The sequence below is a fragment of the Protopterus annectens genome, chromosome 11.part0 (genome assembly GCF_019279795.1).
Source record: "Protopterus annectens isolate FY-2018-M chromosome 11.part0, PAN1.0, whole genome shotgun sequence".
Classification (NCBI taxonomy): Eukaryota; Metazoa; Chordata; order Ceratodontiformes; family Protopteridae; genus Protopterus; species Protopterus annectens.
The window spans coordinates 301,194,780-301,213,167 of NC_056745.1; the positions used below are offsets into that span (position 1 = coordinate 301,194,780).

General features: G+C 43.3%; 1 protein-coding gene across 1 annotated transcript in view; it reads right to left on the bottom strand.

Moving 5' to 3' along the window:
* Positions 1–11,379: 11,379 nt before the first annotated feature.
* Positions 11,380–18,388, bottom strand: part of PYROXD1 (pyridine nucleotide-disulphide oxidoreductase domain 1) — a 940,027-nt gene continuing 933,018 nt past the window's right edge. Inside the window, exon 12 of the mRNA XM_044087812.1 lies at positions 11,380–11,767. Coding sequence (XP_043943747.1) covers positions 11,519–11,767 — 249 coding nt within the window. The 3' untranslated portion in view covers positions 11,380–11,518. The remainder of the gene's footprint in view (positions 11,768–18,388) is intronic.

The window sequence follows — 18,388 nt, forward strand, 5'->3', positions numbered from 1 at the left end:
AAAAAAAAAGGTTTAGGAGTAGCCCGATTCAGAATCAGTAATTTTATTACTGTTTTTGTGTGTGTGTGTGTCTGAACAGTAGTTTTTTTTTTTTCTGGTAAACAACGCCTTGACCCCTTTTTGGCTGTTATTTGCCCATTCTGAGTTTGGCAAAGGAAGCTTGGTAAAATAACCTATGTCATTTCTTCATTTTACTGATCATATTAACACCACATACTACACTTCGTGTATTCAGATATTTTCCATATTCAGTAATTTCTAGGACTGCTACAATATACAGGCAAAAGAGCACAATGTGATATATTTCCCCAACAGTACAGTCAGTCAAATATCTTTCTAAGATGTGGCCACTACATATGTCTGGTTGAAAGATGAACTGCCTTCATTCAATGGTGCCTCATTGTTAAGATCTCTGCCTTAGAGCTCTGGGGTTATATCTTGACCTTTTGCCATTTTTTGTGTGAAGTCTGCATGGCTTATCTTCTAGGTTCTCTGGTTTTCCTCACTCCCCCACCTACAACGCTGGTTGACTGACTGTCTTGGACTGCCTACATATGTTAAACTTACTCTTGGCCCTTATGGCACAAATTATGGATGAAATGAAAGGGTCCACAGAACAAGCCGTGTATCCAGATAATGGGGACAGATAAATAAGCAAAACTTTTCAAAGACCAAGGTAATATTAGACAATATTAGATGTATTTTGACAAAAACAAAAAATGCCACTCTCACTGGAAAATAAAGTTGCTCATCATTAAGGAGAGTCAGACTTTCACTCACATAAAATACCCTGGCCTGTGGTTTGACTCCCCTCTTACCTTCATCTACCACATTGTCCTTCTCCAGACTAAGACTTAAAGCAGTGCTCAGCATTTATAACGTACCCACCTAATAGACGAGATTCAGTTATTTGGTTAAGAAACACACTTCAGGCAAGAGGAGGCTGAGGAAATCACACCTAGACTACATTATGAAGGTTAACAACTCGCAGCCTTAATCATCCATCTGACATATTTCACTCCAGTACAAGGGTAAAAAGTTCCACTACCTCTGGTACTAACACAAAAAATCTGTTAATTAAAACAGACAAATATCATGCTTCAGACACTAACCAGTGAATATCACAGTGATATACTGGACAGTTTCCTGTAACTGTCACAGCTATCACGCTAAAATTCTCACTTATCTAAAAATGCAGACTCTGAGGTGAAGTGCCACTCTTGTTTTTTCTTCTTCCTTAAGTTGTTGGTTTAATATACTAAGACTTATTACACAATCCTTACTCTGCTTCTCCATGTCTCATTGAAAGTTACACTGTAGTGGTGGTGAGGCAAAACTTGTCCAAAGTATATCATTTCCTTCCAATTCAGATGATGGCAGTACTCGCATCATCCAATCTATCAGTATCCCAAAGAATTCTTTCCAATGTAACCCTATCTGCAAATGCAATAGAATACAAGCATCACCATTTAAAACTGGACACTAACTTTGCTCATGTAATATACTCCTCCTATCATTCAGGAAATATATCCAGTTGTACAGTAAACTTAATTTTCTCCAGGGTAACCCCAAATGCAAATGCAATACAGGTATCCCCATTTAACACTAGATACTGATTTTGTTTGCATAACAAAAATGCTCCTGCTATGACTCAGGAAATGCTGAATTACTCACTAATATGTCTTACTGGCACATTCAAAAGTTGTAATGTATACCTGTTCTGAAAGCTTCTACCGTTTACTAATGCTATGTAGTAATATGTGCTGAATAATCTGTTATCAAACATTCTGCTGTGTTCAACTGTATGCATTGCCTCCCAGTGCTTTCATTATGTACTATGTACTTTCTTCTGGTCATGACTAAAATGGGGCCTGTATGTCTGTTATTCCACTGAGCCAACACATACAAAATGAACAGGAGACAAGGATGGTAGACTGGCACAGCAGTTAGCTCTGATGCTTCACAACTCTCATTTTCCAGTTCAGTTTGTGAGTGAGTTGCCTTTTGTGTGTACTCTGCATGTCCTCCCTGTGTTTGTGTGTGTTCTTACAAGCTATTCTAGTTTCCTCCCACATCCTAAAAACTTCCCATGGGTGAACTGATGGTACTTCAAATTGCCTATAGGTACATGTGAGTCCTGTGGTACAGACTGGAATCCTCTCCAGGATTAGTTTCTCTGTGTTACACCCAAAGAGTACTGGAATACGCAAGTAGCTGCTGAATATTTGGCAACACTAATTATCATCAGAACTACCCCTACACAAAAAAACAGATCTCAAAAGTTGGTCTATGTAAGTACTGTGGGGGGGGGGGGGCTGCAAACATGCTTGAAATGCATTACAGAGAGTTTTAACATTTGCTGTTATTTTAGGTAAGCCACATTTTTTTTTTTGAACTGATACAGAGTCAGGAAATATTGTGACTCTCCATAACCCTGAACTGGATACAGCAGGTATTAGAGAAAGGATGGATGAAACAAGAGAGAGAAAAATTATAGATGTTCATCATACTGATCATCTTCTGCAGTAGCCTTAGCTATATGGGTTATGTCTTTCCAAGGATGTAACAGCCAGCTAGCTGACAAAGCTTCATGGCACCTTCCATATGCCAAAACTGTCAGGAAGCATGAGCTGAGCTGACAAAAATATAAGTTTGGGCACCAAGCCCTTCAGAGCTTTACTAGCACCAAAAGTACACTCCTCTGAGGCTTTTGAGGACTGACAGCAGGATTCTCTTTTGCTGAGCATACATGTTTCTCTTGGGGGTGGACTTTCATTTATTACCTTTGCTTAAGAAAAGCCAAAAGAAGAAGTAGCTTATTATTTATACTTTCCTCCTCAGGAAAGTTATTTTAAAGCTAGGAATCTGTGTTTTGATGGACTGTCATAAGACTGTAACTTTTAGTTATGTACTTACCATAACTTTAGATGTATTGGATCCATCTCGCCTACATTCTCTACAGATGGGTTCGGAGCCGATCCTCGGCTCCGACTCGGCCGCTATACAATAGAACGCAGTCTCTTATTGGCTGAGTTACCTCATATCCCAGGATGCACCACTACCACTTCCCCAGATCTTGTTTGTCCGCACTCATGCTCACAGAAACATACAATTGTTATAACATTCTCAGGTCTTTCAAGAGAGGAAAGAAGTTCAATTTCGGATCGTCCGGTCTCTCCTGGTCTACGAGGCAGGGGGAAGGAGGGTGGGTTATTAGGAATGTAGGCGAGATGGATCCCATACATCTAAAGTTATGGTAAGTACATAACTAAAAGATGTAATGTGATCCTATCTCGCCTACATTCTCTACAGATGGGACAGCGTCCCTAGCACCTAATTCCTGGGTGGCTCACTGGAAAACACTCCTGAGAACTGTGGAACCGAAGGAAGCTCGACCCCTGGATGCCACATCTAATTTGTAGTGAGAAATAAAGGTGTGTGAAGATGACCACGTGGCAGCCGCACAAATGTCACCAAAGAGCTTGGAATGAAAAGCTGCCGAAGTGGCCATAGCTCTAGTAGAATGAGCTTTCACTGGAACTATAAGTTCCTTATTTGAGATGAGATAAATATGATTGATACAGTCCCTGATCCACTTGGCAATAGTGACTTTTGTGACAGCTTTGCCTAATCCATTATCCAAAAAGGACACAAACAGTTGATCTGATTTTCGTGCTTTGTGTGTCCTATCCAAATAGAAACTTAATTGTCTGTGCACATCCAACGAGTGAAAAGTATATTCAGCTCTATTCGAATACTTGGGGAAGAAGACCGGTAGCTCTAGTGATTGTTGTAAACAAAAGTTAGAACAAACCTTTGGTATAAAAGATGGGTTTGGTCCAAGAGATACTCTATCCTTGTGAAATACCAAGTATGGTGGTTTAACACATAGGGCTTGAAGTTCTGAAACTCGTCTGGCTGAAGTAATAGCAACTAGAAGGGCAGTCTTCCAAGAAAGGAATTTTAGATCACAGGTTGCTGCCGGCTCAAAGGGGGATGAGGTTAATGCACCTAATACCACGTTAAGGTCCCACGGAGGTGCAGGTTGAGATATAGGGGGTCGTAGAAGCCAAGCTCCTTTAATAAAGGCTTTGCACAACTTGTTGCTCATTAAAGGAGGCTCCACACTCTCATGAAAATTGGAAATAGCCGCCAATTGTACTTTGATGGTAGACATAGAGCAACCTTGGTTGAATAGGGAAGCTAAAAACTTCAGTACTTCTGATACCGAGGCTGTCATCAGGTCTAATCCTCGGAGTTGGGCCCAAATAGCAAACCTCTTCCATTTATTGCTATATATCTTTTTCGTAGAAGTCTTGTGGGCCGAAGACAAGATGTGCATGACTTCAGGGGCGAAAGAATGGCTCCTAACTATGGTTGGAAGACTAGTAGCCAGGCTGCCAACTTCAATGAATGGAGGGACTGATGGAGCTGTCCTGACTGATACGTCAAAAGGTCCTGAACTTGGTCCAGGAACCAAGGACCCTCCAATGCATATCTGTGAAGAAAGGGGAACCAGACTTGTCGAGGCTAGTATGGGGCGATTAATATCATTTTGCTTCCCAAGCGAATCGCCTTCTGAATCACCTTGGGGAGAAGGGGAACCGGTGGAAAGGCATATAGCAGACCGGAGGGCCAAACGTGGACTAGAGCGTCCTTGGGGATCTCCCCCGGAACTGGGGAGAGAGTGAAGAAGTGCTGGCATTTCGCGTTGAGGGGACTTGCGAAGAGATCGCAACAAGGAACTCCCCATCTCTTGAAAATCTGCGCTACCACTCTGTTGTTCAAGGACCACTCGTGAGGGGAGAGAATAGTTCTGCTCAGTCTGTCGGCTATCACGTTGGATTTCCCCGGAATGTGCGTTGCCATTAGAAAATGCTTGGTAGCAATCGCCCAATCCCATACTCTCATGGCCTCTCTGCAAAGGGGATAGGACCTGGTTCCTCCTTGCTTGTTTAGGCACCAGACTACCGACATGCTGTCGGACTGAATGGCAATCGTACCCTGGGGGAGGTGATCGTGCAGTGCTTGCAACGCTAAAAGCACCGCCCTCATCTCCAGGATATTGATGTGGAGAAGACTCTCGTCGGAGTGCCACGTGCCTTGGACCAACCTGTCCAGATAATGTCCCCCCCACCCTGTCTGGGAGGCGTCCGTAGTCAAGGTGGTAGAGGGGAGTGGGGTAATGAAGGGTCGCCCTAGATTCAGGTTGGAGGAGAGAAGCCACCAACGAAGATCCTGTTTGCACGTGTCTGTGATCAGTATGTGGTGACTGAGGGGAAGGTCTTGATAAGACCACTGGACTGATAGGAGCCACTGGAGTATCCTCATGTGCAACCTTGCCAAGGGGACCAGAAGAATGGTGGCTGCCATGGAGCCCAACAGCTGTAGGACCATTCTTGCTGGAGCACGACGTTTGAGGAGCAGAGCCTGAACCTGAAGCTGGAGCGTCGCTATCCTTTCCGCAGGGAGATAGACTCGCATCTGCCTTGAGTCTATTTCTGCACCAATAAACAGAATACGCTGAGATGGCAGCAATACAGATTTTGACCAATTGAAGGTGATTCCTAAGGAGTTGCCTAGTGTGATAGTGGCTGCTAGGTTTTCCAAGAGTAGATGCCTGGAGGTGGCAGTTAGGAGCCAGTCGTCTAGGTATGGAAACACCTGGAATCCTAGACTTCTCAGGTGAGCAGTCACCACCGCCAAACATTTGGTGAACACCCTGGGGGCTGTGGTGAGACCAAAGGGCAGTGCTTGGAACTGGAAATGACTGTCTCCTAGGCTGAAGCGTAAATGTCTCCTCGACGCCTGATCTATCAGAATGTGATAGTAGGCGTCTTTGAGATCTATGGAGCACATCCAAACACCTTTCTCCAAAAGCGGGAGAATGGATTGCAAAGTGACCATCCGGAATTTGGACTTTTTCACAAATCGGTTTAGTTTGCTGAGATCCAAAATGGGTCTCCAGTCCCCGGTCTTTTTTGGCACCAAAAAGAATCTTGAGTAAGTCCCTGATCCGGCCTGGTCTGCGGGGACAGGTTGGATGACCCCTTTTTGAAGCAGCTTTGAAATTTCGTTGGCTGCATGATCCCGTTGACTGGGTGGCGGGTCCGGGATTCTTTGGACTGGTGGAGGGGGTTGAGCAAAGGGAATGGTGTAACCTCCGGCGATGATTCGAAGCACCCATTGGTCCTGAGTAATATTTTCCCAGGCCTTTAGGTGTCTCGAAAAGCGACCCCCGACTGGCTCCGGAGCTGCACAGTCGGGTACTCCTTCAGGGATGCTGGAAGGAGGAGGAGCCACGAAAGGACTCGCGGTCTCCAGTGTTGCGGGGGCCTCCGCTGCCTCTGGGACGGTGTCTCACTGAAAAATTTCCCCCTCCTCTGCCTCTAGAAGGGGAATCGCTCTGCTGCGACGAGTAAGGCTTTTGAGACTTACGGAACCACATTTTCCCTCCTCTTCGAGCCTTGGGATAAGGTCTGAAGGGAGTAGAAAACCGGGCTCCTACGGCAGTTAAAGTCTTACCCTCCTGTTCGCAGCGAGTCAATGTGTCCTTTACCTTGGGTCCAAACAGTGAGGACCCATCAAAGGGGGCGTCGGCAAAGGAAGACTTAAAGGCCTCTGCAAAGTGACACAGGCGTAGCCAGGCTTGTCTCCGTAGAGCAACACCTGTTCCAGCCGCTCTACTCGCTCCTTCGGCCGCATAAGAAATGAGCCTCATGGACGAGTTAGATAATGAAGACAGGGTAGCCAACTGGGAGTTAACCATCTGGGTCAACTGCTCAGGTAAGTTACCAGAGAGGGTATCCGAAAGCTCCTTGATCAGATCCCTCTGTAGTCTGGTGAAATGTGTCAGGTAATTCAGAGACCTTAATGTAAAGGCCGCTGAAGAAAGGGTACGCTTGCCGTACCGATCCATGCTCCTAGACTCTTTATTAGGAGGATGGACGGACGTCGAAGCCTCTGCCACATCTTGTTGGGTGGCAGATGCCACCACCATAGCATCTACAGCCACGCCCTTCGATAGAAAGTCCTTATCCGGGGGAGCCGAGAGGAATTTATTGGGGCGAGCTGGCACCGGTTCAACAGAATCAGGGTGTTCCCACGCCCTTCGAGAGATCAAATCTAGAAGCTCATCGAAGGGCTGAGACATCCAGGAGGCGGAGGGCTGAGCCCTGAAGGCCTTGAGGAAAACCGACTCCTCAGCAGAGGGGGGTTTGGACTGCCAGTCGCCTCGTTGCTTGAGGATCTCCAAGATGTCCGCAAAGGAGACATCTTCCGAGGACGACTTTGGGGACCCCTCCGCATCATCGAGGTCGGTATCTGAGGTGAGGGACTCATCAGGGGAGTCGACGTGTTTCCTCTTACACTGTTTCTTCCTGGGAGGTTCCTCCGAAAGCGTGTCGGAGGGACCTCCAGGAAGAAGGGAACCCCCAATGGGGGTAACCTCAGGCCCAGGGGCTCCGCTGTCGTGAGACAGGGGGATTGCAAAGGCGCCAGTCTCCATGCCCAGGGAAGGTGGTGGTGAAATGGTGGAAGTGGCCACAGAAGATTTGGCCAAGGCACTCCTCATGGCCTCGAAGGCTAGACCCCCAGAGTCCTGGGATGGTTCAACCCCCGAGACCACAACGGCAGTCAGAACCCCTGTAGCCGACGCACCGAGAGGGAGGCTCGGAACCGAAAGGATCGGGCCCGAAGCATCCCCCCCGGGGCCGACAGAGGGAGGTCCGCGTACCGAACCCCGACCCAAGGGACGGGGTTGGAGTTAGAGTCGGAACCGACCCGATAGCCTCCACCGGTTCCACCAGCACCGACTCCAACGGCGCCGAAGCTGTTGGAGGAGGAATCGATGTAGCAGGATGGGAGATCGGCTTCAGAGCCAACTGGGCTGGAGCCAAGATCAACTTTGTAAAGACTGGAGACTGAAAAAGCCTTTGAAGCACCCTGTCTAAGTCCGAATCGGACATCCTCGAGGACCGAGAAGAGACCGACCGGGTCCGAGTCGACTTCTCCGCCGGCTCCGAAAGACTGGGGGACCGGCTCCGTAATGGTTCGAGAAGTATCGGCACCGAGGGAGACTCCACCACAACTGCAATTTCCCTCGGAGCCGATGTGGACTTCGGCACCGAAGGGGAAGAGTCTGAGCGGGCAACTCCCATCGGTTCCGAAGGCAGTGGAGCCGATGAAGGTGACGCGCCTCTCGACACCCGAGCTCTCGACTCCGAAACCAGAGGAGTCGAGGCTGGAGACATCAAGGCAGACCGTTCCGCCCTCGGCTCTGAAGTCCATGGAGCCGACGGAGAAGCCTGCCGAGACTTTTTTGCTGCCGGATCCGACGGGCTGGTCAGAGCCGAAGATTTTTTCTTCCTCGAAGGTGAAGAAGAGGAAGATAGGGCTTCCTCAAAGGAAGGGGTAATAAGCCCTTTTAAGATCAACTTATTTTTCCTCTCTTGGAGGACGCGAGAGGAAAAAGTGTGGCAAACGCTGCAGGACTCCTGAAGATGCTTCGGGCCCAAACAATAGACACATAAAGAATGGTCATCTGTTATAGACATTTTATAATTACATTTAACACACTTTTTAAAACCTGATGGTCTATGCTCTTTAGACATGGTTATATAAACAATAAACACCGACTACCAAAAAAAAAAAAAAAGAAAGTTAGTACAAGACAACCTAGACTCTAACTTAAACGCCTAGGGTAGGGCTAGGCCCCTCTAACTTAAACGGGACCATTAATTACCACAAAAAAACACAATTTACCACAAGAAAAATATCAAAAACCAATCACACAACAACAATAGCTGTTAAAACAGCTTTTGGGTAAGTTTTGACCAAAATTCAGACAGAAAAATTTCTGACTAAAGATACTTAGCTCAGCCAAGTCCGAGACCACGTCTATGCTTGAAAGCGGCAAACGAGATCTGGGGAAGTGGTAATGGTGCATCCTGGGATATGAGGTAACTCAGCCAATAAGAGACTGCGTTCTATTGTATAGCGGCCGAGTCGGAGCCGAGGATCGGCTCCGAACCCATCTGTAGAGAATGTAGGCGAGATAGGATCACATTACATCTGTACTTTTAAACAGAAGTACTCTTTTTTTCCTGTCATTTTAAAAGTTGTTTATAAATTAACTGAAAATCATTTTTTTCTGTGTATAAATTGCTTATTTTACTTTGTGGGGGCTGGCAAAGTGTTTTAAAGTGCCTTTTGCTGTGTTTGTCTGGGGGAAAAAAAGTGATTTTATTTTTATCAGCAATTGCTGCTGGTTTTCCCCTGGAAAGAGGCACATTGTCAATGTGACCATGGAACAAACTGTTGGTCCCATGTTTGGTCCTTTTTCCAGCCACAAAAAGAAAAAAGTTAATAAAACAGCCTTTACCACCACAGCAGGCTAGAAATTTGCCTCAGCCAAGGTGGGTGACTGTTGTAGCCATTGGATGTACCCCAGACCACTCATCTTTTATTTAAAATCCCTCTGGTGTAACACCTACAATCACTATGGACTTGGGGGATAGCCACATCCTCTGCGATGGCTGGGGTCACCTTAGTCGGCAAGGGACAGCCACTCTTGTCAGACCTGGAACAGGAAAGGCTTCACTGTTTTGTCAGAATGTTATGTCCATCCTTAGTGAAGAACAGAGCGTGTGTGCTGTATCTTTAAGGAGCGTTTCAAAGACTGAACGTGCATATAAATAGCAAGCACGTGCTAGCTTCAGAGCCAGTTTGAAAGTGAAACCAGAGAGTGAGTACGTATGAATGTAATAGGTAGTTTGTATACAAGTTTACCTAACTTAAAGTTATTATACACAAGTTTACCGAAGTTAAAGTTATTAAGCCTCAATCCTGATGTTTGTACATAATAAAGCTGCTTGAACAGAACCCACAAAGACTCATCTATTACATCCTGACTAGACGAGCGACACTTAGGGAAGCTGCTGCTGCCACTAATAGCACTGTTGGACTCATATTTTCCTGTCAAAAAGTTTTTCTTAGGCAGGAGTAGTTTACTAGGTTTGGCTCAGAGTTTAATTCAGGCTTTTGATCCTTCTTGTAAGGTAGTGTCTGGTAAAAGAAAGAATAATACTTCCTTTCCTGAAGAGATTAATGATTCTGAATATGGACAAGAGGATGAAGGGACAGATACAGTGTTTTCTCCTAAGATTTCGGATTTAGACTCAAGAGGAGAACTCGATTTTTGACTCTCCCTGTGGAGGTTTTCTCTTTCTCTGATATTATTAGTAGAACAACTGTGCCAGTGTTTTCAGTGGAAGAACACTGAGGTTTCTCAGTCCTTCAGACAATACTATGAGCTATTACAAAAAGAATTTCCAGAACCTGCACTCATTCCTCCAGTTTTGTCTGCCTTGGAGGACGTGCGTGTTACTGCCTGCAATTTTCCTGACAGTAAGCCAGTAGCCCCTATGAAGGCAGATAAGATGTATAAAGTTCCTCAATCTTTTAATTTTTATACACTCTTCCCAAACCTGAGCCAGCAGCTATGGCTTTTGTTAATCATTCTGCTGTTAATTCCAATCCTACTATTTCTGATAAGGATGGAAGATTATTGATAAATATGGGGAAATATCTTATGGTTTGTCATGACTAATTGCTGAAGTATGAGGAAAGTTTTGTTTGCAGTTTCTTCTTGTGAGGAAAAATATTCTTTAAATAATTTAATTTCTTCTATGATGAACATAGTACTGCTGTGTAAGGAAACTTACCATAACAGTAGCTGTTCAAATGATCACTGTTGCAGTAGCCACTCACTCCCTCCATGACTCTTATTTTTTGGTATGTTGTTTACGCCAGGGTGTGGTTATTTATTTTATGTTCTTCCTAGTATACTCCTTTCAGGGTTAGCATCCCTCTCTCTGTTTACAAGAAAGGTCTGAAGAGCTTGACGCCCAAACTTTTGTCTTTTAATTATCTCAGCTTGTGCTGCCTGAGAGTTTGGGAGCATAGAAGATGCCCTGAAACTTTAGAAATTGGCCGTCTGTTATATCCGTGGCAGGATATTACTCATATAGCTAAGGCTGCTTTCACAGTATAACTACTTTTATAGTAAGTTTATTTATACAACTGTACTTTTTCTCTCTGTAGCCTCATATATACATTCCTGCTTGCTTGCACTTTCAACTTAAAATAGCATTCAAGGAATAAGCTTTGGCACACAGATGGAAATGGACTGAAGACGAAAAAGTATAAAACAGATACACATGACATTGGGATCAGTCTGTCAATAGGTGCAAAGTCCACTTCACAAAGTTTTTAAACACTGCTAAATTATATACTGTTTCATATTTTATTTTACACTCAAGCATTGACTTATTACTTGATTTTATATATATATATATATATATATATATATATATATATATATATACATTCATTTTATTTCTGAATTACATTTTGCTGTTCCACTCCAATCCACAAGGACAGAATGTCATGACAGCACTGGAAGCTAAACGTTTTTACTGCAAAGATACTATAAAAACAATGCTGTCCTCAACCTGTCTTAATCAAAGTAATCCTCAATATCAATGTCTGGATTAAGGAGGTCTTCTCCATATTTTGAAAGATCCATCTGGTTTAAAATTAAATTTTCAAATGTTTCTTCTAAGTCTGTATCACCGATTAATACAACTCCTTTCATTCTACCATTCTGCATCACGACTTTCACATATTCTTGCCCTTTGGTACATCTTAGCAGTAATTCATGATCAACACCTAGACCTTGGGCATTGTACTTTCCCAAAAGTATGACCTAAAATACAAAAACACATTCATTAGATTGAGATACCACTGTAAATCATAAAACATTTTATGCATATATATTTTACAAGTATTTCAAGAAAACAAATATTTAAATGTTTTGAAATAAAAAAGAATTTAAAACTTCTGAAAACAGCAAAGTTTCACTATCTTTATTTAACCTTTCCTTAGAAGCCTTGAAGGACCATTCCCTTCAGGACTGCTTCCAAAGGTCAAATGGAGAACACTGTGGGAGTCTTTTCCTTACGTTCAAGATCATCATTCATGTCATTCTGCAGATGCCTTGCCCAGTCAATTTCACAGCGCATCACATTTCCAAACACTACAGCTTCAGAGCTCTTAACATCAACAAAGGCTTCCCTGCCTTAAATTACAAAGGGATATCTTACTACAACACAACCTGGTACAAAATAGAAACAACATACCTTTGTTACTACCACAGAAAAACTACTGGTTCAAATATTATCTAGCTAAAACAAACATACTGACATGAACTGCAATTATTGCATCTTAAAGGAAAAGGTACACTGACTGCCTATTACGAACAGAGCCACTTAACTTGTAAGTATAGCAATATTTAAAATTCTCAAACTAGACTACGGCCTGCCCCTTAAAGGATTACACTAAATTAGAGAACAAATCTACTCCCTTAGAAGTAGCCAAGAAAGTACTCTCATTTTGATCAGACCTAGATTTAAATTACTTTTCAGGGAAAGGGTCCTCTCAAAAGTAGGACCCACCTTATGGGATCAGCTACCTATAGACAATCTGGAAACACTGGAAGCATTCAAAAAACATCTTAAACAGCACTTGCAAAAGAATCTAAGTGTACCCACTTTAGAAACACTGGCTAATTTTTGCAGCGTTTAACAGGAGCTATGCCTCAAACTGTAAGCATTATAAATTAGTTTGTAAATAGATATTAGAACCCTAGGGTGTTTTACCTTCCTCCTGACTGCACAAAATGTTCAGTGTTATTAATGCACTTATTTTATTACTAGGTGTGTTATTTTATACATTTATATGTAGAGAAAATACAGCTCACAGCCTTAACCATCTGTGTCAACTGTCAGAAATTACCTGTCCTCTGTATTGTATTTATTAGTTATTGTTCTGTACTCTTGTACCTTTTCTAGTTGCCTGATTTATCCTTACTTGTTTGCTGTTATTGTACTTGGGTGGTGACCGAAAAAGGTTAATAGACTAACTCACTTCCCTGTGTATCACACCACAAAATAAGTAAATACATACATAAATACTCCATCAAGACAACAATATATTCTTTAAACTGCCTTTTCTAGCAGAAAGAAAAGTTGCTCCTTTAACAAGCCAAGTTCGCTTGACAATTAAACCCTATTTGTAAAGAAAGCAACTTGGTACTGCACTACTGCCAATGAAGAAAGAAAAAATATTTTTTTCAAAATAACTGAAAAGCTTACAATGATCATCAGATGGAAAGCAGGTATGCCTACATCCTAAGGAAGCCATAAATAACAAGAAAGGCGGAGGACAGACAATCCATACTAGCCAGAACAATGCAGTATATTGCTCATAAAAATAAAGCAGATACATTCTTATCATTCGATCTACAGAGAATACCCTTCATGAATGGGTCGTACAGGTTGGGTTTACCTTCTACACAATCAGCACTGGGCATCTTCTTTGAGAAGTTCCCATGCTGAGGCACAAATGTGCATCCATGACACCACATACAATAACATCACACATTAACCTGGTAAGCACAATCATCCCTTGTGCTCATCAGTTTTTTCTACTAGTGAACAACCACCTGCAAATCAAGAACAATGAACTCAGGCAGGCACCCCATCACAGTATGTAAGCTGCTCAAATTACAAGGAAACTCTGCAGCCTAGACTAACAGGAATGACTGCTCACCTGAAGGAGGCTGAACAAAGAGTATTCCCTGCCCCATCCAGGAGGGTCTCCTTCTTACAGAAACTGATGCAATAAGAAAGCAGTTTTGTAAAATCTTAACATAACAGTAGATCTTCTATTCACTGTTGCAGTATTCAAAAGCAACGGAATCTCCTGCCAAGGACAGCCTTATGTCTGGCCAGTACACAAAAGCCTTTAACTTTTACCAGCATCATACATCAGGTGAATATTTCCCGTGTCAGCATAGTGCATAAACGTGACATATGGACACTCCAAATTCAGAACAAGAGTCACACCAGAAGAAAGGAGAATATGTACATCCAGGGAAAGAAGAAATGCCTAAGGAGAAAGGCAAAGAGCCCTTGGCCAGTCAGATGTCCCCTACAGAAGACAGGAAGAAAAGGGGGCAGAAGAGAGAGACTGAATAGTGTAACAATGAAGAGAAGGACATCTACTGTTATGGTAAGATTTTACACAACTGTACTATGTCCTTCCATGTCACTGTTGCAGTATTTATAACCAATGGAAGAGTACAAAAGCTAATGTAAGGAATGGTAGACGGAAGCAAGGAGAAACCCTCCATAAACCCATGAAGGACAGCCTTGGCAAAACCCATCCTGCCTCTAAATATGAAATCCAACTTTAAATGTAGTAAAGGGAGGAGCCCTGCACAAATCCAGAAAGGACAGCCTTGGCAAAACACACCCTGGCTCTAGACATGACTTCCAACTTGCCATATTTAGTGAAGGTGTTCACAGAAGACCAAGTAGCAGCTGCAAGGATGGAACTGGTGTCCAAACCTTTGAAGAAAGCCCCAGGGTTGGCCACTGCCCTGGTAGAATAGGCCCAAACAGATACATAAATCTGTTTGATATGAAAGGTATAAAAAAGGAAATGGCTTTCGAAATCTAGGATGAGATGGTTTGCTTAGAAACTGCCAAACCCAATGTTAGCATGAAAAGGAACAAAAAGTTGATCAGATTTGCATATGGCCTTTGTCTTGTCAACAAAATACCTGTCCTATGAAGATCCAAGATGGGTAGAACCTTTTTATCAGGAGATGGAAGAGAAGGAAAAAAGGAAGGAAGCTGGATAACCTGATTAAGGGACAACTCACTTACAATCTTGGGCATAAAAGAAAGATTAGTACTCAGACAACCTGTCCCTAAAAGGGGGAAACCGCCACCAAGGCTTGGAGTTCAGAAACTCTCTTGGATGAGGTGACAGCAATCAATTAAACAGTCTTTTATGTGCATTGCTGCAAAGCAGCAGCAGAAGGCTCAAAAGGAGCCTGGGTCAGTTTCTCAAGAACAAAATTAAGGTCTCAAGATGAAGGGATAGGCCTTCTTAGGGGCCTGATGTGGAGGGTGCATTTCAGGAAATGTTTAACCTGAAAATGAGAGGCCAATGGAGGATTCAAAGGTAGACAGGCATAGACTGCTGACAAGTGAACTTTGACAGAAGAATATGCCAATCCAGTATGGCGCAGTTCACACAAAAGAGAACCAAATGGACTTTCACTGAAAAATTAAGACAATAAATAGAAAATCTCTTACATTTGGACATACATAATTTTCTGGTACTAGGTTTCATGACCTCCTGCAGAACCCTAAGCATGTCCTCAGAAAACTGGTGCTGAAACGGGATTAAAATCCTATCACCCAAAGTGCAACCTGAAGCGTGGACAGATGAGGGTGAATGACAGACCCTTTGTCTTGTGTGAGAAGATCCATTTGGTGAGGTAACTTGCAAAGACTGCCCCATGCCAGATAAAACAGGAGGGGGAACTGGTGTTGCTTGGGCCAAAAATAAATCACCAACAAGATTCTTGGAGAGTCCTGTTTGATCCTATGTAGGACCCTGGGAAGAAGAGCAAGCAGAGGAAAAGCATAAAGGAATATTCCCTTTCAAGAAAAAGGCATGGCGTCCACCTTCCTAGCCACAGGACTTGGGGTTCTGGAACAGAAGAGAGGAAGCTGTCTGTTCTGAGGGAAGCAAAAATATCCACTCAAAGAATACCCAACTGATGAACTATGTCCAGAAAAACCTCTCTGTGACACATCCACTTGTGAGTTTGTGCCCTGGACCTGCTCAAGAGAGTCTGCGACCAGGTTTTGTTCTTAAGGAATGTAAATTACCTGAAGAAATATCTGTAGTCAGACAGCTAGAGCCTGGGCCTGAAGGGCTAGTCTGCAAAGAAAATAAGACCTTGATTCCCCCTTTTATTGATGTACCATATGACTGTGATGTCTGTATAGACCCTTAAAAGGCCTAGGACCAAAAAGAGTGGAAGGTCTGGAGAGCAAGGATAAGCGCCCCCACCTCTTTGATATTGATGTGACCTAGTCACTGATAAGGGAGACAGAGATCCTGAAACCCTCATACTGCTGGAAGCAGTCCCCCACTCCTGATATGAAGCAACAGTAAACAGCTCCTGAAACAGAGCTGGAAGCTAGAAACGGATACCTACGTTGAGGGATATGTGCTGAATCCACCAATGAAGCCTGAGTTTGAAACAAAGGAGTAAGGGAATTGGAAACTCCAGAGGATGGCTGAAACCACACTGAATGTAGGTACCACTAAATCTTCCTCTTATGAAGCTTGGCAAAAAGTGAGCATGGGGTTGGTAGAGGCCATGAACTCCAGAGCCCTCAGAAATTCCCTGGCAGACATAAGACACAGACGAAGGAAAGACTGGAAGTAGATTGTGAAAGAGAACACCTTGGGAGTGGGCAAAGAGGTGAGAATTGGAACAGTTTGCATACTGCAACCCAGAAAACTGTGATCATGAGAGGAGGACAGGACAGATGTCTGGAGATTGATGGTGAAGCCCAGTCTTTGCAAAATGAGTCTGGTAAAGTGCAGGTCCTGCAGGAGCTTGGAAGGAGGGGGAGTATGAAAAAAACAGGCCATCCAGAGAAGCCTGCAAAAAGCTATGACTGCAGTCAGGTACCTGGTGAATACCCTAGGGCTGTGGAAAGACCAAAGGGCAAAGCAGGGAACTGAAAACAAGAAACCTAAAAGCTTCTTGAATAGAAGATGAATGGAAATATGAACACAGGTGTCCTTCACATCACAGAAACCAAAAAGGTCTGAGGTAGCAAGAGGAGAAACAGTGTCTGGAGGGAAAGCATTCTGGAGATGGGCACCTTGAGAAAAATATCCAGAAAGGAAAGGTCTAGAAGAGGCCTCAAGGACTCCTCCTTTCTGAGGACCAGAACCATCCTGGAATAAAACCCTGTACCTTTACAACCTCTGGAATGGGCTGAATGGTACCTTGATTCAGTAAACTCTACAGTACCCCTGAAAATGGGGAATTTGGTCTGAATGGTCTTGAGGAATGCCCTAAAAGGGGGAAAGGGATTTCTAGACCACAAAATAGCCCTGACAGATGACTGACAGAATCAAGGAATCTAATCTGTTGACAAAAAGGGAGTGATGGAGAAAGTATGAGAGACCAGGGAAACTGGCAAAGGGGAAAGGATGTCAGAATGCCACACAGAGGCAGACTTGTCCTGAAAAGAAGGTTTTAAAGATATAGGCATCTGAGAGGGTTTGTCAGAAAAAAACATGCAGAGGAACTTTTTGAGGGCTGACAAGACTGTCTATGAACAAAAGCAGTTTTAGTAGAACAATTCCTCTGAAATTCAGTAATGGGAGAGACAAAAATCTGCTAAGAGCCTTCATGACCTTGCCTCAATCCTTTATGGTCTTAACTAAATCAGCCACTGGAGTACCAAGAAGATTTTGATTATCCGCAAGAGTATGAAGAAGCTTATCCTTAATATCTTTAGGCAAAAGCCTGAAAAAGAAGCCAAGAACAGCATCTCATGGCAGACAAAGCAGCAGCAGCTCTAGAGGATGCATCAGTAGCACTGTAGCTACACTTGGAGTGACGAGCCACCTGAGAAGTGAATCCCACCAAAGAAAGAGCAGTGCTCTTAGCATCAGAATCAGGCAGGTCAGACAGAACCCACCCCAACTGAGACAAAAGGGATAAAATATACCTGGTCATGTGAGTTTGACAGTTTATGGCATGAAATGCCAGGGTGGCAGAAGTACAGACTTTCTTCCCCAGCCTGTCTATAGCACCACTGTCCCTTGTCTGAGATAAGCTTGTAAGAAGGCAAAGGTCGGGAAGGCTCATCAGCAGTAACAACAGAGCACAGCTGAGTCAGAAGAGGGACACTTTTTTGTCAAACACCTTTACTGAATTATCACTTGTGACATAGGCAAATTTACATCATATAAAAGTAATCAAACTATATTAACCTAATTTCACATATACCGCTACTTATCATATAACCTAAGCAATATTACATACATTACTCCAATTCCTGCCTTTTGTTAAAACAAGAAACATTTTTTATTAAACCATCACTTACTACATAGGCAATCATATATGTATATGAATGAAAACAAACCACACCGACACACTCCTAGTTACAAGCACTTTACATCACTTATAATCTACCCAATCTTTCTCAAACATTCCATGGCTCATTTAAGTCCTGCCGCATTTTAAACCTCATTCCTCCCTTGTATGTATTGTTCCCATAATTCCCATTTTTTTTCCTATGTAGTTTGTTCCTACCCTTTTCTAAAGATATCAATTCCAGTTGCTTTATCTCTGTTACTATATTCACTATTTCCAATTCCAATAGTTGTTTTAGACTTTGATTTCCATTTTGTAATAATTGCTTTTTTTGCAGCCACC